At 40.3% G+C, this 20,487-nt stretch overlaps 1 protein-coding gene across 1 annotated transcript in view; it reads left to right on the top strand.

Moving 5' to 3' along the window:
* The window catches only part of slc6a9 (solute carrier family 6 member 9), a gene marked incomplete at both ends in the record, with an annotated part of 54,384 nt that extends 34,613 nt beyond the window's left edge, over positions 1 to 19,771 (top strand). Inside the window, 12 exons of the mRNA XM_080504024.1 lie at positions 5,958 to 6,114; positions 9,425 to 9,556; positions 9,671 to 9,947; positions 11,414 to 11,546; positions 11,646 to 11,780; positions 11,900 to 12,003; positions 14,392 to 14,629; positions 15,527 to 15,661; positions 15,757 to 15,856; positions 17,649 to 17,749; positions 18,498 to 18,668; positions 19,499 to 19,771. Of these exons, the coding sequence (XP_080360150.1) occupies positions 5,958 to 6,114; positions 9,425 to 9,556; positions 9,671 to 9,947; positions 11,414 to 11,546; positions 11,646 to 11,780; positions 11,900 to 12,003; positions 14,392 to 14,629; positions 15,527 to 15,661; positions 15,757 to 15,856; positions 17,649 to 17,749; positions 18,498 to 18,668; positions 19,499 to 19,771 (1,956 nt within the window). The remainder of the gene's footprint in view (positions 1 to 5,957; positions 6,115 to 9,424; positions 9,557 to 9,670; positions 9,948 to 11,413; positions 11,547 to 11,645; positions 11,781 to 11,899; positions 12,004 to 14,391; positions 14,630 to 15,526; positions 15,662 to 15,756; positions 15,857 to 17,648; positions 17,750 to 18,497; positions 18,669 to 19,498) is intronic.
* Positions 19,772 to 20,487: the final 716 nt, after the last annotated feature.

Here is a 20,487-nt window from a genome sequence, read left to right as displayed (position 1 = left end):
CAGCTGCGTACACTGCACAGATGTGAATTTTATGTCCGTCTCTACCAACATAACACAGTGTTTGTCTCTGTAAGACTTTCGAAGACAATGGAGAGGCGCTTAAGGTTAAACAGCTGAGTGTTTGTCACAAAGCAGTGCTGAGAAAGTGTCCCGAGTTCAAATGAGAGGCTCTACAGGGCACAGCTGCACAATCATGGAGAGTGAAACAGCGAGATTTATGAAGAGCCACACAAAAGACAATGCAGGAGAGAAAAAACAAACCTGGCATTTGAATTGAAGTGCCATACAATTTGCACTGAACTCACCACACCAGTTCACTGCACAATGTATGCGCATGTATGCAGTTAGGTAAACGCCTACTGTAAATACGCGCACTAATGTAGAAAGACAAATCAGCCCGACTGACTGAGTAAACCTTGTCGCCAATTTGAATGATGTAGTATTTACAGCCACTACAGTCTTCGTCTTATTGAATATCATGCTGAAAATACTTTTAACAAGATGCATATTTTTGCGTTTCACACAACTAGTGGCTGTGCACTTATAAAATACACGCAGCATTTTCACAACATTTGATTCAAAAGTACGTTTACAGAAAACTTGAAGATGAGCACAGAGAGGAAGAGAGCAGCTGTGTCAGTAAAATGCCATCACTCTGCAGGAGGTGTCCCTAAATAAAATCTATCAGGCAGGAAATGACATGCACAGTAAGCGGTTGCACGATATTACCAAATTACTAAGGGGGATTATCAAGCCTTTGCAGAGTTCATTGCTTGACTGACTGATTTCTTGTCATAATTGTAGGAGGGGTTGTGACTAATGAAGCATGCAAGAGAGATGGAAATACTATATATGCGAGATAAAACATTTTTAAAAGCGAGATAAAGTAACTTCACTGTGTGTGTGTGCGTGCGTGCGTGTGTGGGTGTGTGTGTGTGTGTGTGTGTGTGTGTGTGTGTGTGTGTGTGTGTTTTGCCCCTGCACTGAAAGAAGTCTTGTTGTTCTTGCCACACTCCAGTAAACAGTATCTCTTACAGACGTGGCTGCAGCTGTCAGAAGACGTTGGTTTGAAAGGTCTGTGCTGCCATCAGTCAAAGTGGCCCGCTGTGTATATGAATGCTAGTGTAAAGTGATGTGTTTGTCCTTTACTGTGTGTCCTATCTGTCCGTCCACAGAGCTGAAGGGCTCTCTTTAGGCTGTGAGAGCAGGCAGGATGAGTGACAGCAGCTTCCCAATGAAACAGGAGGGAGAAAGTGTACTACAGCTGGCAGGAAAACTAATGGGTTCTATTACATTTACTGAGTTGAAGCCAAAAGCGAGCCCCCCCACCCAAAAAAAAAAGAAAGAAAAATTAACCCTTGCGCTTGAGAATCAGAGTGGGATTTGGAGAAAAAAATGGCAGAAATGGACTGCATTCAAGGTCAAATCCTTCCCACAAAGGACTATATAAAAAAACAACATGAAAACCTCCCTCATTTTGTTATTATTTTTGTTTTAAATTGTGTTTTTCTGTATGTTGCTGTTGTGAAACTTGTGGTTCTGGCTGACTCACTCACACCTGAGAGATGATAATTGCAGGGGAGTTAATCAATCTTGACGGCAGTCTCCAAATCACATGACACAGCAGGGTGGATCTCACATCTGGTTTTAGTGTATGGAAACATGACCTCATTATAGAAATCTATAAAAATGGCATATAAAATACCAATTGAAACGTTTTTTTTTGTTTTTGTTTTTTTTAAGACATTTCACAGTGAAGGACAGCATCACATGTATAACCAATACTGTATTCAATTAAATGTATTCAAACAGTAGAAGGCAAAAACTCCACATCAAGTTTGTTATTATCAACCAGGAATTTTGTGTCATGAGTAAGTCATTATAATGCTGCACCAACATTTGTTGTTGAAGTTTTTGTTGTTGAATTATGGAACAAGTGTGTAGAGTATTGCCTCCATATTTGTCATTCTCATTCTAGAATGATTCATGACTCTGTGTGGAGTGAGGGGATCTTCTTGCTTATCTTCATCAAATAAATTATTCATATCTTACAGTTCAGGCTGATGTAAAAGTCAAAGTGCACACTTTCTGTGTATGCATTCAAATCAGATTATAGGCTTCAGGAAATTAAGTCCAAAATATTAAATAGTTGCTTTTAGTATATCTTTGTTTTGTTTGTCTTCGCTCCTAAGTAGGAGCTGAAATTATGGTATTATGAGTCACAGCAAAGTCACTGCTGTCACTTGAAAGAGACCTCAGAGTGTTGAAAAAGTTGCAAGCTAAATAGCAGAGACAGGGTGGGGCGGAGGGGCAGGCGGAGGGGCATGTGTGGTCTTATATAAAGCCCAGATGGTCCCAAAGAAGCACGTGATGGAGAAATGGAAGGATGGAGGGATATGGAGAGAGGAGATCAGTCTGTATGTCTGACTGACCTGGGGGGTCCCGGGAGCCAACACCACAGGCTACAACACCTGGGTGGAGGGAGAGAGCCAGACACTGGGGTCAGTGAAGGGAGAAAAGCATGTCATGAAGAACACACAATTCAGCTTTTGCCTCCAGGGCTCAGCCAATGCGTGGTGTTTATGAAGCAGATATAGCCCTGATACTGGGGTTTCGCCTGCAGTCAGCTTTTACATTTGGTTTCGTCTTTAGTGGGAACAAGATTCATTCTCAAAGTGTCTCATCTGACTGTTAAAATAGGTCCTTTTGGAAGTCATGAAGAAACGAGCAGATTATTTGCTTGTTGCAAGCTCCTTCTTCATACAATCTCACCATGCCCTGTTTACACTAGTTGTGATAGCTGTCACCCCTTGTAACAACCAAAAAATGTAATTGATTGATTGATTGACTGATCCTTTATTCATCTCACAAACGAAGAAATTTACAATAACACCCATAACGCAATAACTTGCCTGTAAGATAATTGATCCTTTATTGTAATGACATTTTGCCAATAATCAAACAAGATATTACATTGACAGTATACATCAACTACATTCTGGGGAATAAAAGCCTTTTTTGCAGGTTGTGTGCAGTTGTCTATGTATTTGTTTAGAAAGAAATGCTGGATGACATAGTCGTCATTATCATTCATTGAGCATACAAACAGCAACACGACAGCACATTCTCTCAATTATGGTCGTTAGTATTGTAATACAGCATAAACGTAATGAACGTATGTCACCATTATATCACATTATCTGCAAGTTATTATGGTATGGGTTTTAATGCATTCAAAATGTTCAAAATGGTAAAAACTGTTACTGTCAGAAACTTAATGATAGTTATTACGTTATTGGTTGCTACACACCCTATGTATAATTTCTGTGCATTGTTAAGTTAATCGGCTGTCAGCTGGAAATCATGTGGTTGTGTGAGTAGCAGCAGTCATCACGTCTTCATCTGACAATTAGGGAGAGGCATCAGGTTTATCTTCGCCTTTGTTGATTAGCTGATCCCCAACTTTCACCACGTCATGCACATACACAGCGTCAGCTGCATCTGGATTTGACAGCAAGTGATGAAGAAAACAAAGAAACTATACCTTAAAATGTATTGCAAACCAAACTGGCATTTGTAAGAGTTAATTATTTTTGAGTTGAACTTTATACATTCATCAGACTAGAAAATGGGTATATTACAATTGTCTCGGATTAGTTAGGATTAGTGACGGTAATACCAATTTACAGAAAAGAAGAAAAAAAAACATAATGTCTTTTTTTAACCAATTACTTCTAAATAAAGTATAATTTTCTATGGTCATATTATGGATCATGATAATGATGATGTGCTTTAACTTGTGTTTGTGCATGTGTGTATTTCCTGAGAGTCCACACCTGTTTGCTGATAGGAGAGCCAGACACACAAAATGTACAGCTGAGTCACAACAAGAACACACACAGCTGCACGCCATCTCCGACGCGTCTCTCCTTTCCAAAGTCAACTCCAGGCAGAGGAAAGCACGACCAAAAACAACATGGGGCTCGCCACTGGAGGTTTCTGCTCACATGGTGGTGTGACTGTAGCTTCCCTCTGAGCATCTCGTCGCCCAAAAAGCTTGTTTTTGCCGATCTTCCGGTCTGTCCCACCTGCAGCTTTCAGCCCAGCACACAAAGAGGTCAAGGATGTTGGAAGAAATGCTCTTTGTTTTGCCCTTGTAACATGCACACACAGCCAGACTCAAAGATAAACTCCAGTGCTTTGGGGAAAATATGGCAGCTGTTTGTTTTCTGTGGTTGTTGCTGTTTTGCTGTCTGATTTTTTTATTTTATATATATATATATATATATATATATATTTATTTTTTTTCTGCTGCTGAACAAGGTGTCTCTCACAGAGTCCCGCAAGCGGTGCATCCATCAGGGAGAGGTGGTGTTTATGTATTTGTGTGGGACGCCCCCTCGAAGACTTGGTGTCCTGCAGCAGTTTGACAAAGATTTGTGCAAAATATACAAAACTAATGAGTAGAAAAGAAAACTTTATAACAGGCCACTGAACTGTAAATCTTTTACTTTCGTTATACAGCAATCAAAACATGCTTCTCTATATTTTCCTTAAACTTAGCTGTAGGCAGTAAGCCATTGAGAATTTTAGATGTTTTAAGTATTAGATTTTAGAAGTGTTCATGTTTTTCAGGTTTTGCTATTGTGTATGGGTCTTTTTATTCAGTAAGAAAGAATCCCCTGCTATGCACAGATAGCATAACAGCGTGGATAAACGTATATATAAAAGTGCACACTCTGTATGGGCTTGTACATGCCAAAAATATATATATATTTAAATGCTTATGAGACAGGTCAGTTTTACCCTACTGATAATGTGTTGTTGTAATGGTAATCTTTAATGTGGCAACACAGTTTAGTCACAGGAGAGCATTTTAAGGATTTGACCTTAAACTTTCATCATTTTACAATTGAACTTTCATGTTTTTCTCTCACATTTTATAAACTTGATTTATTCTTGAGAACATTTTCAGGAGTTTTTGAAGTTGATAATGGGGGTGAATGGGGCTGGGCTCGGGTGGAGTTACGTTAAATGGCAGAGGGTGTTGAGTTAAACAAAAAAAAACTCTCGTTGTTGTGGCCACATTTCTCACTCAATCTTAAGATATACATGACATCATATCATATTGGGTGGACAGACACATTAGCAAAACGGGCATTCTCCAAAAACCACTTTAAAACTCCTTCAAATGCAAATTCTATGCGATTCACATAACCAAAGCATGGTTTTATATTTATGTTCTCAGGGTTTTTATGAAACAATTCAGCAAATCTTTTGTTTATCTATAGCTTCCCTTTTAGGACTCATTGCCATGCATCGTTTCCAGTATTCACATTTCAGTCAGAGCAGTCAAACATTCTAAATTAGTGAGGCTTCTTTTTTTTTGTAATGGTGAAAGTACGTTTGTGTGCGTGCCCCCATAAACACACTCAGACAGTCACAGCTGAGGTTAGAGAGGAGGTCAGGGGAGAGGGACCATCTGATGCCAGCAGATGGAGTGATGCAGGGAGGGAGGAGAGCAGAGGAGAAGCAGGAAATCAGGACGACAAGACCAAATGCTTATCGGCTGTTCTCAAGGCGCTGATTTCACTTTACATCCTGTCTGCTCCAGCGCGTCTACCTTATGCTAAAGTCGGGGCGAAAGAACTGTTTCTATCGTTTGTATTTTTTGACAGAAAATAGTTTTGTATCAACTCCACTTGCAGCCAGAGATGTTTAATAATCAACACTGTCTGATTTTGTCGTAAATGTTACATCAAATTTACCCACTATTACAATCTGATGATGACATGAGCCAAATGGATTCTCTTCAGCTGCTTCACACTCTCATAGTGAATAAGGTGGATTTCTGGACTTCATGCAGTCGTTGGAGCTGTTGCAGCAACACTATCTCAGAAACACACTTGCTTTCCATTTACCTGAAGTCACCTTTGTCTCTTCACTCTTTGTTGCAGAATGGAGCAGTTCCAGGAGAGCCAGTGAAGAAGGATGAAAACTCCCGAAGAGGGAACTGGGGCAACCAGATTGAGTTTGTCCTCACCAGCGTGGGCTATGCTGTGGGCCTTGGCAACGTCTGGAGGTTTCCTTACCTCTGCTACAGAAATGGAGGAGGTATGAATCACATTCTATGGTCAAGACCATTTACCATGGTTTCTTCGCAATGCCATCAAACAAAGCAATCTTAACTCCTTAGATATTGAATCATACTTGCAGACAGAGTGAAGTTGAATTGGGATTACAAAGGGAAATGTCTGATTTGCCTTTGACATGAAAGATTTGTGATTTAATGCTACCTTTATCAGCAATGCAGCGGAAAGTGTTTCAGTAAAGTCCTTTACAATGTAAAGAGTTCGTTCAGAAATATTGAAGTAAAATACTGTGAAAGAGCTAAAATTCTAAATTTTATTGGATTTATACTAAAATGGACATAGGAACAAAAAAAAGAAGTGCACCGGATGAGGACAGTACATATATTTATGTCTGTGCACACAGAAAAGCAACACACCCAAATACTTACAGGCAACTCAAACAATCAAGTCAAACTTCAAACTTTACGTTGTTTGAGTTTCAAGGGTTTGTCTGAGCATGCTTGTTACGTAACGTCAATAAATCTTGTTTAATGCCTCTGTTTATGGAAACAGTGAGGTGACGAAGCTCTACTGCTTGATGCAGTTTTCACAAATGACAACAAGAACAAAAAAAACACAAGTTTGACTTGTTTCACTTGTAAATCTGTCTTCAATACAGTCACATTGGTAAAGCTTGATAACGTGTGTATGTCACAAGTAGACAGCATGCAAAACATCATGGGATGGATAAAGTGACTGGTTGAGATGATATTTAAGGTGGAAATAAACTTGGAATGAATTAAGTTCATGTCAACAGAGCAAATGAATCCCTCATAACTACACCAAATGCAGCTGTGACAGTTCAAAAACAATGCTAGTCTCATCTAAAGTTAAAACCATAATGTCTGTGTCCTTTGATTGATGGTCATGGGAACTGTAGCTGTATCAATATGAGCTTGTGTTTTTTATATTGTTCAGTAAGTAGCTAAAGTGAAATGATTCCCTTTGGTTTAACTATAAGCTCACGAGGAAGAGCTTTAGAAGAGCACATTACATAAGTCAATGTAACATCACTTCTAAATTATAATTAGTATTATATTAATACTTATTCTTGAGCAATTAAATGTGAATGTACCCAATTTGTAAATGGCAAAGGTTGATATATTTTGTCTATACATATACAATAAACATTCATTTAAGGTCATCTGTTTCCTTATTTTAATAACATAGAATATAAAGTTTTATAAGCTAGCTATGAACTATCTGTCATTCAAGTGTCATCATTACCAATTGCTGGGTCCGGAGTTCACAGTGTTTCTTCACGCGAGGCATCAAGTGCTGCATAACTTGATTTAATGATCATTTTTCTTCCCCCAGATATTCTCTGCATTGTCACATGATGACAATGAAGTATGTTTAAGCCATGGTGCTGACGGCAGGATGAAACAGACCATGACGAGCACTTTGTGCTTTTGCATGTTGCTTTGACCAAAAAAAAAAAAAAAAAAAAAGGAAAAACCACTCATCAAAACCGACCCGTAATGAAAGGAACGTCTGTTAGTTTCAGCTCACGTCATTCACTATTTCTGATCATTTCTTTCCAGTGAGGTCCACCACATGTCATATGTTAACTCTGCTAATATTTAGATTATATGATGTGTGTGGAAGGCCTGTATGTCCATTCAAGGACAGGTTGTATGTAGGTCATACATTAGCTAATGCCCAGCTCCAGATAAGTGAGCTGAGCTTCACCAGCACCGATAAGATTTTGGTGTTGTACAATATCAGCTGGTTACGGCGACCTAGTTTCGCATACTGATAAAAAAAGGGGTGGGGGCTGGTAAAACACACATGCACATACATGCACATCAGAGACAAATAGCCATTCCCTATAGATGAATGTCTGCTTTCCGGTCCAGTCTGGCTGAGCGTCACATTTCAGTGACCTTTCTGTTCTCACAGGAGAAGTTTTAAGATTTTTTTTTTAAGACTTCAGTGTGATTTATTATTTATTCCTTTTCAGTGAGTCACTCAGATTTAAGTTGCATAGTAGTCGTTTCTGGGGGAAAATATATGTAAATTTTTTGCACAAATGTTCAACAAGACACTGCTCTATAAAACTTCTTCCACCATCGTTGGTCAATTTCTTCATTAACAATAATGGTACTTTAAGAATGCTTTCCACCATTTTTACAAATTAACTTATTTGAAGCAGGTTTTTGAATAAAATAAATAATATATGAGTGAAATAGTGAATGACATATTATAGGTCAAACTACTAAACAACATTTAAAATTGTATTCAGAAGAGTGATTCATATAGTATGTTAATACACTGATACTATCACATATAACACTCAGGTTCATGTTAGCTCTTTTCGCATTCTGAGATCCTTCATTGTTCGACTTAAGAGCACGATTTCCATGGTTCACGATGGTGTGGTTTGTATTTACTGGATGTGTTTTTCACATTGTGTTATTTGAGGACACATGAAGAACATATTTGTGATTCTTGAGTCTATGAAAAAGTCAAGTTCATTCAAGGTTCCGCCGCTCAATGCGTGCTGGAGCGGGGTGGGGTGGGAGGATACTATACATCCAGACTCATCTCTGTCGCGCGGTACCACTGCAGAAAGTACGGTTAAAATGTAGGTGGGGTTGTGAACGACACTGGGACATGTCGGGCGAAGCGGAGTAAAGACTTGAGCCTCGTTCTCTGTGACACAGCATAAGCTTTCTTATCCTAGCAGCATCCATCTCCCAATCTCTTCACCTCATTGAAAGACCGCGATGTGTCGTGTGCCGACGTTTCAATAAACCCAGTTAATAAAACAACCAGTGAGCACAAAGTGGTGTATGTAAATGACAAATTGGAGGGTTTCGACCGATGAAATCATTAAATATTGCTGGCAAGTCGGGGAAAAATCCCTCACCTATGATAATCACTGATGGCGAGATGGAAATGTGAAACTGAGGTGTTTTAGGAGAAAAAGAAAAGAAAAAAAGAGTGACAATCATCACTACCAATCAGCAAATGGCTACGTTATCGCTCCTCCTCAGGCACGTTCCTCGGTGCCAGGTACGGCAACAGAGGGATGATAAAAACCATAGCCAGTGGTCGCATTTTTTTCCATACCATCCACAACTTTTTCAGTGGGACGCACAAAAAATGCATAGGGACCGCAGTTTTAGAGACGAAGAGAATAAAGTCATAATTGACTTTGCTTGGGAGGTCACTGAAATGTCAGAAATATTCATGAGCTATGTTTCTGATCATTCACCAATATAATTTTTTCCCCACTTTCAGCCCATGTGTGAGCATGAAGATGGTGTTATTTATTTTTTCACCTCCAGGTGCCTTCATGCTACCGTACTTCATCATGCTGGTGTTCTGCGGCATCCCCCTATTCTTCCTTGAGCTTTCCTTTGGACAGTTTGCCAGCCTGGGGTGTCTGGGAGTCTGGAAGATCAGCCCAATGTTCAAAGGTGTGTGCTTTCATGTAGTTTAATTTCATCAAGATGAAGTTTTTGGTCAAGGAAAATGTGGTCAAACTGTACATGTGATTTTACATAACACCCCCCGATTTTTCCTCTCACCAGGTGTGGGCTACGGCATGATGGTGGTGTCAACCTACATTGGGATCTATTACAATGTGGTCATCTGCATCGCTTTCTACTACTTTTTCATGTCCATGACAAATCTGCTGCCATGGACTTACTGCAACAATCCCTGGAACACACCTGACTGCAGTGGGGTGGTGGGATCCGGCTCCCAGCTTAACAGCAGCCTGGCTAACGCTACCACCACCCTGGTAGCTGGAGTGTCCGAGATAGTCAACCGCTCCAAGAGGACCAGCCCCAGTGAGGAATACTGGAAGTAAGAACTGGAAGCAAATTACATGCATTTGAGCTTTTGATTCATAATTTATTATCATCAAGGCCAGAAGCAATCTCAGTCACCAAAAAAGTGATAATATATGTCATGATATATCCTGGGCATGGCAGCAGTGATCACAAAGCTAACATGGGGCCAGTTAGCCAGAGGAGAATGATGATAGTTAATTATTTTATGAACTTAAGTGTTTTTATCCTGCAGCTAATGCTTGAAGCCAAGCCAACTGATTACTGTAATATTTGATCTCTATGTCAGAAATACAATAAATCGTATGCCCAATTTAAAGTCACCAATTAACCTACCAAGCATTTACATTTATTGATATTGTGGGATGACACCAGAGCACCTGAAGAAATCCTATGGAGGTTTAGGGAAAACATGTACATTTTTTACAGAAAGACTTCTGGACTTCGGACATCCTCGATTGGGATTGGCCAAACCCCTCATTACACTATATAGGGTTTGATTTCTGATTCGCTCATTAGAGCAACACTTTTAAAAATTGAAACACGCCAGGGAGAGAGCTGACAGTCTTTTTTTCACTTCTGGGGCATCATTTCCAGGTATGGGGATGCATATTACTATTAGAAAACTATTAGAAAGTGAAGTTTGCACAATATGACCCCTTTAAGGCAAAATCGTACTTAACACACAGGTCAAAACTGACATGCACCTGCAAGATAGGCTCGCTTAGAACATGCCTTGTGTTTGCAGAAAACATTCTAATATTTGGATTGACTGGCAGTGGCCCAGCTTCTGAGCAGAGTCATCAGAAGTGACACATATCACATTTCCTATGTATGTTCAGATCAAAGCAGGAAAATTATAAACCATTATGTGCAAAGGTAAGAAGAATAATTGATTACAGGTGAACATGAACTTTGAAACATCAGAAAAAATATTTAGGCTTTTACAAAAACACAAGAAAGCGCCACTATCAGTGTTTATGCCCACATAAAGCTTGTGGAGCTGCACCGTGTGAAAAACTGATTGCTGAAGCGAAGTGTAGAGTGTGGAGAGCGATTATCAATCATCCCCTCATTTGCAGAGATTTATTTCAGTAGCAGGGGAGAAAATCCGTAGGCTGTCGTAAATACATGAAGATGCATGAATAATTATCATTAGTGTTCCTTTGCAGCGGGTTTAAATGCTATTATCATTTAAATTCATATTCGGGGATATTTAAAGGAAACATTTTTTGTATGTCCTCATTAAATCGTTAGTTGGTACATCAGGGTTGTTGTTTTTTTATCTCTACCTAATAGTTGTTGCTAGTGTTGAAGTGTTTGTCCTCCATGAAGTATAATTTCATCGAATAGTTTTAAAGTGTAAAATGAGATTCATGTTTACTCTTCAACATTTCTTCAAAAAGAAAATCAATGAGCCAATTCTGCATATGCAAGCCATTTAAGCATCTGTATCGCTCCCTGTCTGTCTCCCACTCCCAGACATTACGTGTTGAACATCTCCGATGATATTGGAAACTTTGGAGAGGTCCGTCTGCCTATCCTGGGCTGCCTGGCTATATCTTGGGTTGTCGTCTTCCTCTGTCTCATCAGGGGTGTTAAATCATCTGGAAAGGTCAGCTTCACACAAAACACATGCACACAACCACAATGTAATATCAATTTGTGCAGTATATCTCTTGCACGGGATGTTTATCTCTCTGTTGTTGTCCAGGTGGTGTACTTCACAGCCACATTCCCCTATGTTGTTCTGACTATCCTGTTCATCCGTGGGATCACCCTGGATGGGGCCATTAATGGCATCAAGTACTACTTGACTCCACAGTGGCAGAAAGTCCTTGATGCGAAGGTATGCACTCATATCAGCAGGTAGATGAAGACATAAACTGAAATAGATGCATCTGTGTTGTCTCGCCTCTTTTTCCTTCCTCATACTATTTGTAAGTGCATGTCGGTTTGTTTTTGTAGGTTTGGGGAGATGCTGCCTCACAGATCTTCTACTCCCTGGGTTGTGCCTGGGGTGGTCTCATTACCATGGCTTCCTATAATAAGTTTCACAACAACTGTTTCAGGTTGGTACTCCAGAATTGTCGATTAAAAATAATGTAAACGGTGCTTTAATGGAGTAGCTTAGCATTTTTGGCTTTTGCACTATTATTTCACGATGAAGACATGAAATGAGAATACAGCCTCTTGGTCTAAATGTACATCCTCGACCAGATAGAGATCACTAATACATACATGTATATGAATATATGATCACTTTAGAAAGAAAGATCATCCAAGAAGTGGAAATCGAAGGCGGGAATAACTAGAGGGTTGTGGTTTCACAAAGAAAGAGCTCCATTAGATCAGGGTTGGGAACTGCGTGATCAACATCAAGCAAGCTTGGTGATAAATGGAAATTGAATGACATGCTGGATGCTTGTGCTAATGTGGGCCCAGTAAAATAGCCTATATATGGATGCCGGAGTCTAAAGATGAGTTTGAACATCACCTGGCAGCATCTTAGATATGACTATGGAGTAGGGGTGTACGTTTCAGTTGGCAGAAAAATAAGAATAAGAAGTTGGCTATCACATTATAGACCAATGTGACTCAGAGAAACGTAGCAATTTGTAATCATGTGATTGTTTAATTTCAGTATTCAACCCCTCTAAACTATGATGGTCAGTTTTTTTTTTCCAGTTTTTTTCTTTTTTCTTTTTGCATTTTACAATTGCAAAAAGCATTTTATTATCTATGAACCATTTCACTCCACTTCCTGTTGGCTGTTTCGTTATCACGACTACCACTACATATCTAATACAAAAAGAAATAAAGAAAAAAACTTGTTAATTGAGCATTACTGAGTGTGAGGAGGAGAGGAGCGGACAAATTGATGGCGACAGGTCTAAAAGGAGAAGCTGGGATACTGTTAAAGAGGAGGAGGAGAGAGAGATAATAATAAAACTTTTATTCTGTGCTTAAATACCAACGGACCGAACAAGCAGACGAGGAGAAGGTTGAGACGGAGGAAAGGGCACCGAGGAGGTGATAACGAGATGAAAATATGTCATTTATTCTCCTGTGCTTGTCCACAAATGCTGACTGAGTGCGGGAGTCAGAACTGTTCCTGGGGGCAAGTGGAAGGGCTGGAGATATAATTTGTTTCTATGCCAGGAGCGAGATGTTGCGCTATCTGTGCACACAGCTGCGCCGCCTAATCAGCTTGTGTTCTGCAGCTCCGTCCCAGTGGGGACCCTTTCTGCTCTCCTATAACTCCACCAATTGGTGCACATGCAGAAGTGCAAGAGTGTAGGGCAGAACAAATGCCTCACGGGGCGAAAAGCTGACTTGCATCAAAGTTATCAAGGGATGTCCACAGTGACAACCTGAACAGGAAACTGAGCCCTGTGCAACCACAACACTCACTGGTTTTCCAAATGTAGTTAAAAAGCCAGGTCAGAGGCAGGAAGTATGTTTTCCAGTCATTTCTGAACTTCTACATTTGAGACCAGCCTGTTGTCAGAATGAGGCCAACGCTTGTCAAAAGCAAAACAACAGCCAAAAATGTTCAGTCCGAAAACACATTTCACCACTACCTGTCTAAGTGAAAGTCTATCGTGGATTCGAAGAGAATAACCTTTACCCTGATGCTATGCTGTAAATAATTAAGGAAAGAAAGGAACAACTAAATAGATTCTGTATTTCATGATTTTCTTTAAATAACATTTTTTTATTTAAATCACACTGTATTTGGTAAGCACAAAACATGGCAGTGCTTTTATAGTTTTTATGGAAATGGAAAAGCATTTTGCCCCATTTTCTGTGGCCTTGAGACAAATGTTCCGAGAGTACTTTGAAAGTATGCCCAACATTTATTTGTGTTTGATTCACAAGCTGCTGTTTGACGTTACCTCAATAAATCATCCAACTACATATTTATACTTGCTTTTTCTCAAGTAGAGGCTCAGGTACTGGAGACTATTACAGCTTCAGGTTAATGAGAAGCATTGGACACATTGGTAGTCCCTCAGGTAAATAACAGAGGCTAACAAATACAATCACCGACATTTATATCTGTAGTTTATTTTGTCACGAGTTGGCTTTCTTGTCAGTATGAGTTTGGGCATCGATTGCATTATTGGTCATATATCATCACGAGTTGATAGGTTTCATTAGCATGTCTGCCTTATAACAGAGGCAGTTCCACCGCAGGTTGGCAGATATTTGTTCCAGACTGGAATCTATTTTATCTTAACCACTTGTTTGGCACACAAGTACATGTGTCATTTCAGATCACCTGATGGGAGTGTCACTGTTACTTGTTTTTCTATCTGAATGAATCTGGAAAACATTAAAACGTTCTTTTCTATTCCTTTTCCACCTTCTCGCAGGTTTCTGGACAGACGTTTATGTCAATTGAAACAATTACATCTCTGAAGTGTTGATTGTGGATCTTTTTTTTCTGCACACAGAGACAGCATCATCATCAGTATAACCAACTGTGCGACCAGTGTTTATGCCGGCTTTGTCATCTTTTCCATTTTGGGCTTCATGGCACATAACCTGAACGTCCCTGTGTCGGAGGTGGCTGACCATGGCCCGGGACTGGCCTTTGTGGCTTACCCTGAAGCACTGACACTGCTCCCCATCTCACCACTGTGGTCACTGCTTTTCTTCTTCATGCTCATCCTTCTTGGACTGGGGACTCAGGTGAGGGGACTCACACACTGGTTTCATTACGAAATAAAAAAAAAACCCAGTTATTCATTGTTATTTACTTTGTTAGATGCTTAAATAAAAACACAAATATAAATCCATAAAATGTGGAAATACAACTCAGACAACAATAAATATACAAATACATTCACCAATACAACAACATACAAAAACAGAATCTTCCACTTGTTTATGGACGTTCAGAAAACATGTATTTTTCATGGAAGTGCTTTGAAATTTTCGATTACTTCTGTCCGATTTCCGTTGGCAAACAGTTCTCCTTCGAGGTTTTGGCCAAACCCACCTCCAGTAGACTGGGCTTTACACAATCGGTCAATTTAGAAAATGACACCTTACTGCCATCCAGAAAAGATGTCTCATTAGTTCACATGTGAAAATATTATGTAAAGGATTGTGGTTTGTCCAGTTATTTTCTGGACTTGACTATATCATGTCGTCTCAGCACATACATTAATGGATGTCTCGTGCTATTGTCCTGATAAGACACAGATGACCATACGCTTCCTCTTTGAGCAAAGGCCCTTTATTTTACCGCCCAAAAAGGTCTTAGTAGTATAATAGCTTAATTATTATTCTAGATTATGGCCATTAGTGTTATAAGTGTAATATTCTTCAACTATGGCAGGATTAGATCTGATCAGAATCTGCAGCTTTGTTTGTAGGATAAAAAAAAACAACAACAACAATAACCCCCCCCCCCCCCCCCCCCCCCCCCCCCCTTATTTACCATATTAGATAGCAGGTTAAATACCTCAAGTAGTTCACCCATATTTTTTTTAAAACTGTGATTAGATTGTGTATTATTCTCTTGGGGAACAAGAGCTTGAAGCGTTAACTCGCCACATCTTTTTCCTCTTGTGGTTTCTCTAGTTCTGTCTGCTGGAGACTCTGGTGACAGCCGTTGTGGACGAGATCGGCACAGACTGGATCATCAGAAACAAAACCGTCGTCACGCTGTCTGTGGCCATTGTTGGTTTCCTGCTGGGAGTGCCACTAACTACACGGGTGAATCACTGGGCTTATTTCTCGTTTGACTGAAACATGCGAGAAAGAATAAGGAATTGACTTGTATCCTGTTTATTTTGTGTGTGTGTGTGCAGGCAGGGATCTATTGGCTGTTACTGATGGACAACTATGCTGCGAGTTTCTCTCTGGTCATCATCTCCTGCATCATGTGCATCTGCGTCATGTATATTTACGGTAAAAGGCGCAAATATGACCTCGCTTATACTTTTGGATTGGCGCGTGGGTTTTCTTGGTGACTTGGACTTTTTCTCATGTGTGAAAAAAAACTTGATGTACCTACACAAGATGACTCTACAAAGAGATAGTGTCATTCAAAAGTATTCCTATTAGCAAAATATCACCAGTGAATGCCAATCTGTCGAAGAGATGTAGGAATGAAAGCAAGAGACAGGAAAGGAGATGATGAAAGAAATCTTGTCATTGAAGGACAGCTTAAGTTTTCTGCACCTCGTCAGCACTTAAATTTAGGAATTATTTCCCGGCTATTGTTCACAGGAATCAAGTAACACAAAGACACTTTGACTGCACAAGAAGCGGATTCTCCCCTATCAAAAAACAGGCTACATCAATACAAAGAAAGTGGCAGATTAAACCAGTGATGGGGACTTTGCCCTGACACATTTTGACACGGCTGGAAACCTGACACAGCTCAGCTCTGCAAAACGCTTCACTGAAGCTGACTCCATTTTGTTCAAAGTAGAATCAGGTAGAGCAAAAGAGGCTGCACCATCAGAAGATCAATACGTCAAGCTTTGTTCACCCAGAGATAGAAAATCGACTTTACTGATACTGAATTTACAAAATAAAGGCTCCAGTCCATTAAGGTGCTGTAACGAACGGGGCTGTTTGTTAGCAGAGCATCTCTGAGCCAACTGGTGGGCTAATACATACAAGCACATTGTAGTGGATAATGGAAAAAGTCCAAGATGGATATTTGTGGCAGTGTCAAAGGAGAGAAAAGATTATTTTATCCAACTTAGACTTGCAAGGGGCTGGTGCCAATCTCCGCTGACCTTGGCTGAAAGGCATTGTACTCTGTGATGGATTCTGCTGTAAGCGTATCACAAAGTTATTACAAAGAGATACAAAGGCTACACCCAAGGACCTCGAATCTGAAATCTAAAGCTGGTGCTCTCAAGCTCAAGAGTGCTAACCACTACTGTGCAACCTCATCCTGAAACTTTATTGTTTGAATGGTTCACTCAGGCTATACTTTGTTGCAGCACATATGCAAATGTCAAGTGGTTACTGCATTCCTCAGAGACACGGTCGTCCCCCTGGTTTGGATTCTTGTTGAAAAAGAGTCATGCCAGAATGGGATGATGGCGTCCGTCAAAGTACTCAAAGCTTTCATGAACTACTTGAGAGTGAAGTACTGCTTACGGCACATTTCCTTAGAGGTCACCTCACATGAACCCCACCAATCACTAATTTGACCACTAGAATATCAAGAAAGATGACCTTTGCTGACTTCCCCACAAGACCTTCATGACATTGCCAGGAAATATCTGGACAGCGTGGGTTGTTAAGATCTTCAGTTTAATTAAGTACTTGCAACTCAAGTACTGCTATTTGTAAAGCTGAAAAAAAGGTTTTCTAGAATTAAAAAAAAAAAATGCAGTAAAAATTAATTGTTTGACTCAAATTGATATTATGTGCTTTTGTAAAGTTGAAATATTTTAATCATCATGAGGCTGTGGTGAAGACAAGTTACACCTTGGACAAGTCGCCAGTCCATCACAGGGTAAACACAGAGCAAGACAATTAATTCCCACCAGCCTCCAAGAGTAGACTGGGGGCGATTAAAACCAGAGTTATAATACAGATCTCTGTCAAAGCAGCATAGAAGCAAAATACTAGACTGACCAACTAGACTGACCGATACCCAGAGAAATCAAATCAAAACCAAATCCCAAACTACATATTATATACTGTTTATGACACTGCCATTTGCTTCCCTATGCAGGTCACACAAACTACTTCAAAGATGTGGAGATGATGCTGGGCTTCCCTCCTCCTCTTTTCTTCAAAGTCTGCTGGAGGTTCATTTCGCCCGTCATCATCTCAGTAAGCAAACACAGATCTACTCGTTTTGAGAGAGACCGCGAATGGACTCAATCGTCCCTCAAATGCGACCAGTTTTTAAGTTGCTTTTCCTTTGGAAACACATTTGTCTCCAAACTAACCCCTGATATTTTCTCAGCAGCCAATTTGAGTTGAAGGTTCTCAACTCTCCTTCTCACTCTTTGTTAGGGGCCTGACCTACATTTGATTGTCCAGCAACACTGATCTGTGTGGCTAGCCTACTGTTGGCTTTGTTTACAGTATAAACCTCTAAAACTGACCGAGAAATGAACACATGCAGCTGCTATCAATAATATTTCCCAAGCAGGAGTATTAGTCCACTAAGCTGCTGGGCTGCCCAAGAAATGTATTATTGTGGATTACTGATCAGATTTCAGGCACTTTTGGTCTCTCTGTCATTTCACTACACAGATTAGCGCCCAACACTTTGGAACCTCTGCTGGTTCTGTGACTAAATGCTGTGCTGTTGAGTAGATTGAGGATTTAGGATCCTAATTATCATCAACTTTTGGATAAAATAAGTGTGAAGTGCTGTTTTCAGCAGGGTTGTCACCTGTGCTGAGAGGAACTATTTCTCATTCCTGCCACTGCTATAGTTTCTCCCATTAATATGGATAAAATGTACTATACTTAATTTTCCAAGGATTGTTGGTTGATGAAATTGAATTTTAGTACTGATATAGATGCATAAATTCCATTTCATTAAGTGTTTTTGTTGTATCCTTTGTAGTTCATCCTGATCTTCACAGTGATCCAGTACAAGCCCATCACTTACAACGACTACATCTATCCCGGCTGGTCCTTAGCTATTGGCTTTTCCATGGCTCTGTCCTCAGTGGTCTGCATACCCATCTACGCCCTCTACAAGATCTCACGGTCCCCAGGAGCCACCTTCAGAGAGGTATGCAACCCCTTAAAGTTCCCGACAATCTGACTGAACTTCTGCAGGATCTCTGACATACATCTGGCAGAAAGAGAGCAGTTTTTATAGCTAGCAAAGCACAACAATACAGTCAACAAGAAATGTCTCTCAGGAACATTTGAACATAATAGAACAAGGTCAGTGTGTTAAAATGTTAAGGTGCACTTGACATTTGAAGTACCTAATGCTAACTGAAGTGTATAAGTCATGAGTTTAGTCATTGACACAAGTTCATTTTGGGGAATTTGCTCTTCAGAAGCAACATCTTTTGGACTCACAAATGCATTGCATGAAAAATAACTCTGTTTACTTTCACTCAATAAATGTTGATTTACATGAAACCGAACAGGTCAAAAAGGAATGTCACAGCCAAACTGGCCACAGACACAAAATAAGTGTAAAGGCTTGAAAGAGTCAGTACAACTCTGTTAAGTCCTACACACAATATATCAAACATTAATGGCCGTTTTGATAGTGCAGTGGCTTCTCTTTGTTATGTTATTCTAATACAAACACAATGTGTAAACCCCCTCTTTTAAATAAATGGTGTTGTTTATTTCCACCCGCTATGCCCTTAGAACTAAAGGTCAGGGAAATCTGGCTCTATCATTTCCAGTTATTCAGCTTCCAAAGAGACACCTTACTAATAAACCACTAGAAAAAAAAAAAAACACTAATTGGTTGAATGTGAAACATTTTGGAATGAGTTAATTTGCTTTCCGTCTGATCCCTTTATCTCTGAGACCATTTAAATGACCTGTATTTTCTGCTGCTTTTTAAATGCATCTTTTCCTTGTTCCCTGTCTCAGCGGTTGAAGTTCGCATGTCGGGCAGATCCGAAGTGGGGCCCCGCCCTGCAGGAGCACCGGACAGGCCGCTACGCCCCCATGGCTTCCGAAGACACCGTGGAGGTCCGTCCCCTGAAGGAGAGGGAGGAGCTGAAGGAAGAGAAGATAGAAAAGGAAGAGGAGACGGAGAAGGAGAGGGAGAAAGAGAAGGAGAGGAAGGATGAGATCAGCCTCACCATCCAGGGAAGCAATGGCTCCACTAACACACACAACAACCCCAATCCCAGCGCATAGACGGCACCGCACTTTGCCAGCGCTACCAGGCCTCGTTCCCCACTGTCTCCTCTTTTCTTCCTACCTTTTCCTACCTTCTCCCTTCATCCTCACCCCCCTCCTTTCCCACAGCCCTCTGTGGGGGAGATCCCATTCACTGGAGACCTTTACATATTGTAAGGGCTTATTATATCTATCCTAACCTCTTCAATCTATCGATGTGTTGTCTCTAGATAAACGAGGAAAAGAAAAAAAAAAACCTAAAAGAGGAAAAAAAATTGGGTCATCTCCAAAAAGATCTGTGTGTATGTTAATGTGTGTGTGTGTGTGTGTGTGTGTGTGTGTGTGTGTGTGTGTGTGTGTGTGGGTGTGGGTGTGGGTGTGGGCGTGTGTGTGTGTGTGTGTGTGTGTGTGTGTGTGTGTGTGTGTGTGTGTGTGTGTGTGTGTGTGTGTGTGTGTGTGTGCGTGCGTGTGTGTGAGTGGGTGGATGGGCTGTTGATTTGTTCCACATAATTTAATGAAGCAGTTTGTTTTTCCTTTCATTTTTTTTTTTTTTTTTGTAAAACTTGTAAATGTCATCTTCATATCTTCATATGCAGTTAGAGGTACAGTAGATTGTGAAGCTGCATGTTTGTTTTGTGCATGCAGCAGCATAGACACACACACACACTGTTCTCCTTTATTCTGTTAGCTGGTTCTGTTTGGGATCGGTGGCTTTGTGGCGGCAGTGATTTGAC

This window comes from Blennius ocellaris, assembly GCF_963422515.1.
Source record: "Blennius ocellaris genome assembly, chromosome: 10".
NCBI lineage: Eukaryota > Metazoa > Chordata > Actinopteri > Blenniiformes > Blenniidae > Blennius > Blennius ocellaris.
The sequence above is the reverse complement of the archived record's forward strand: the minus strand, read 5'-3'. Positions and strand labels throughout refer to the sequence as shown.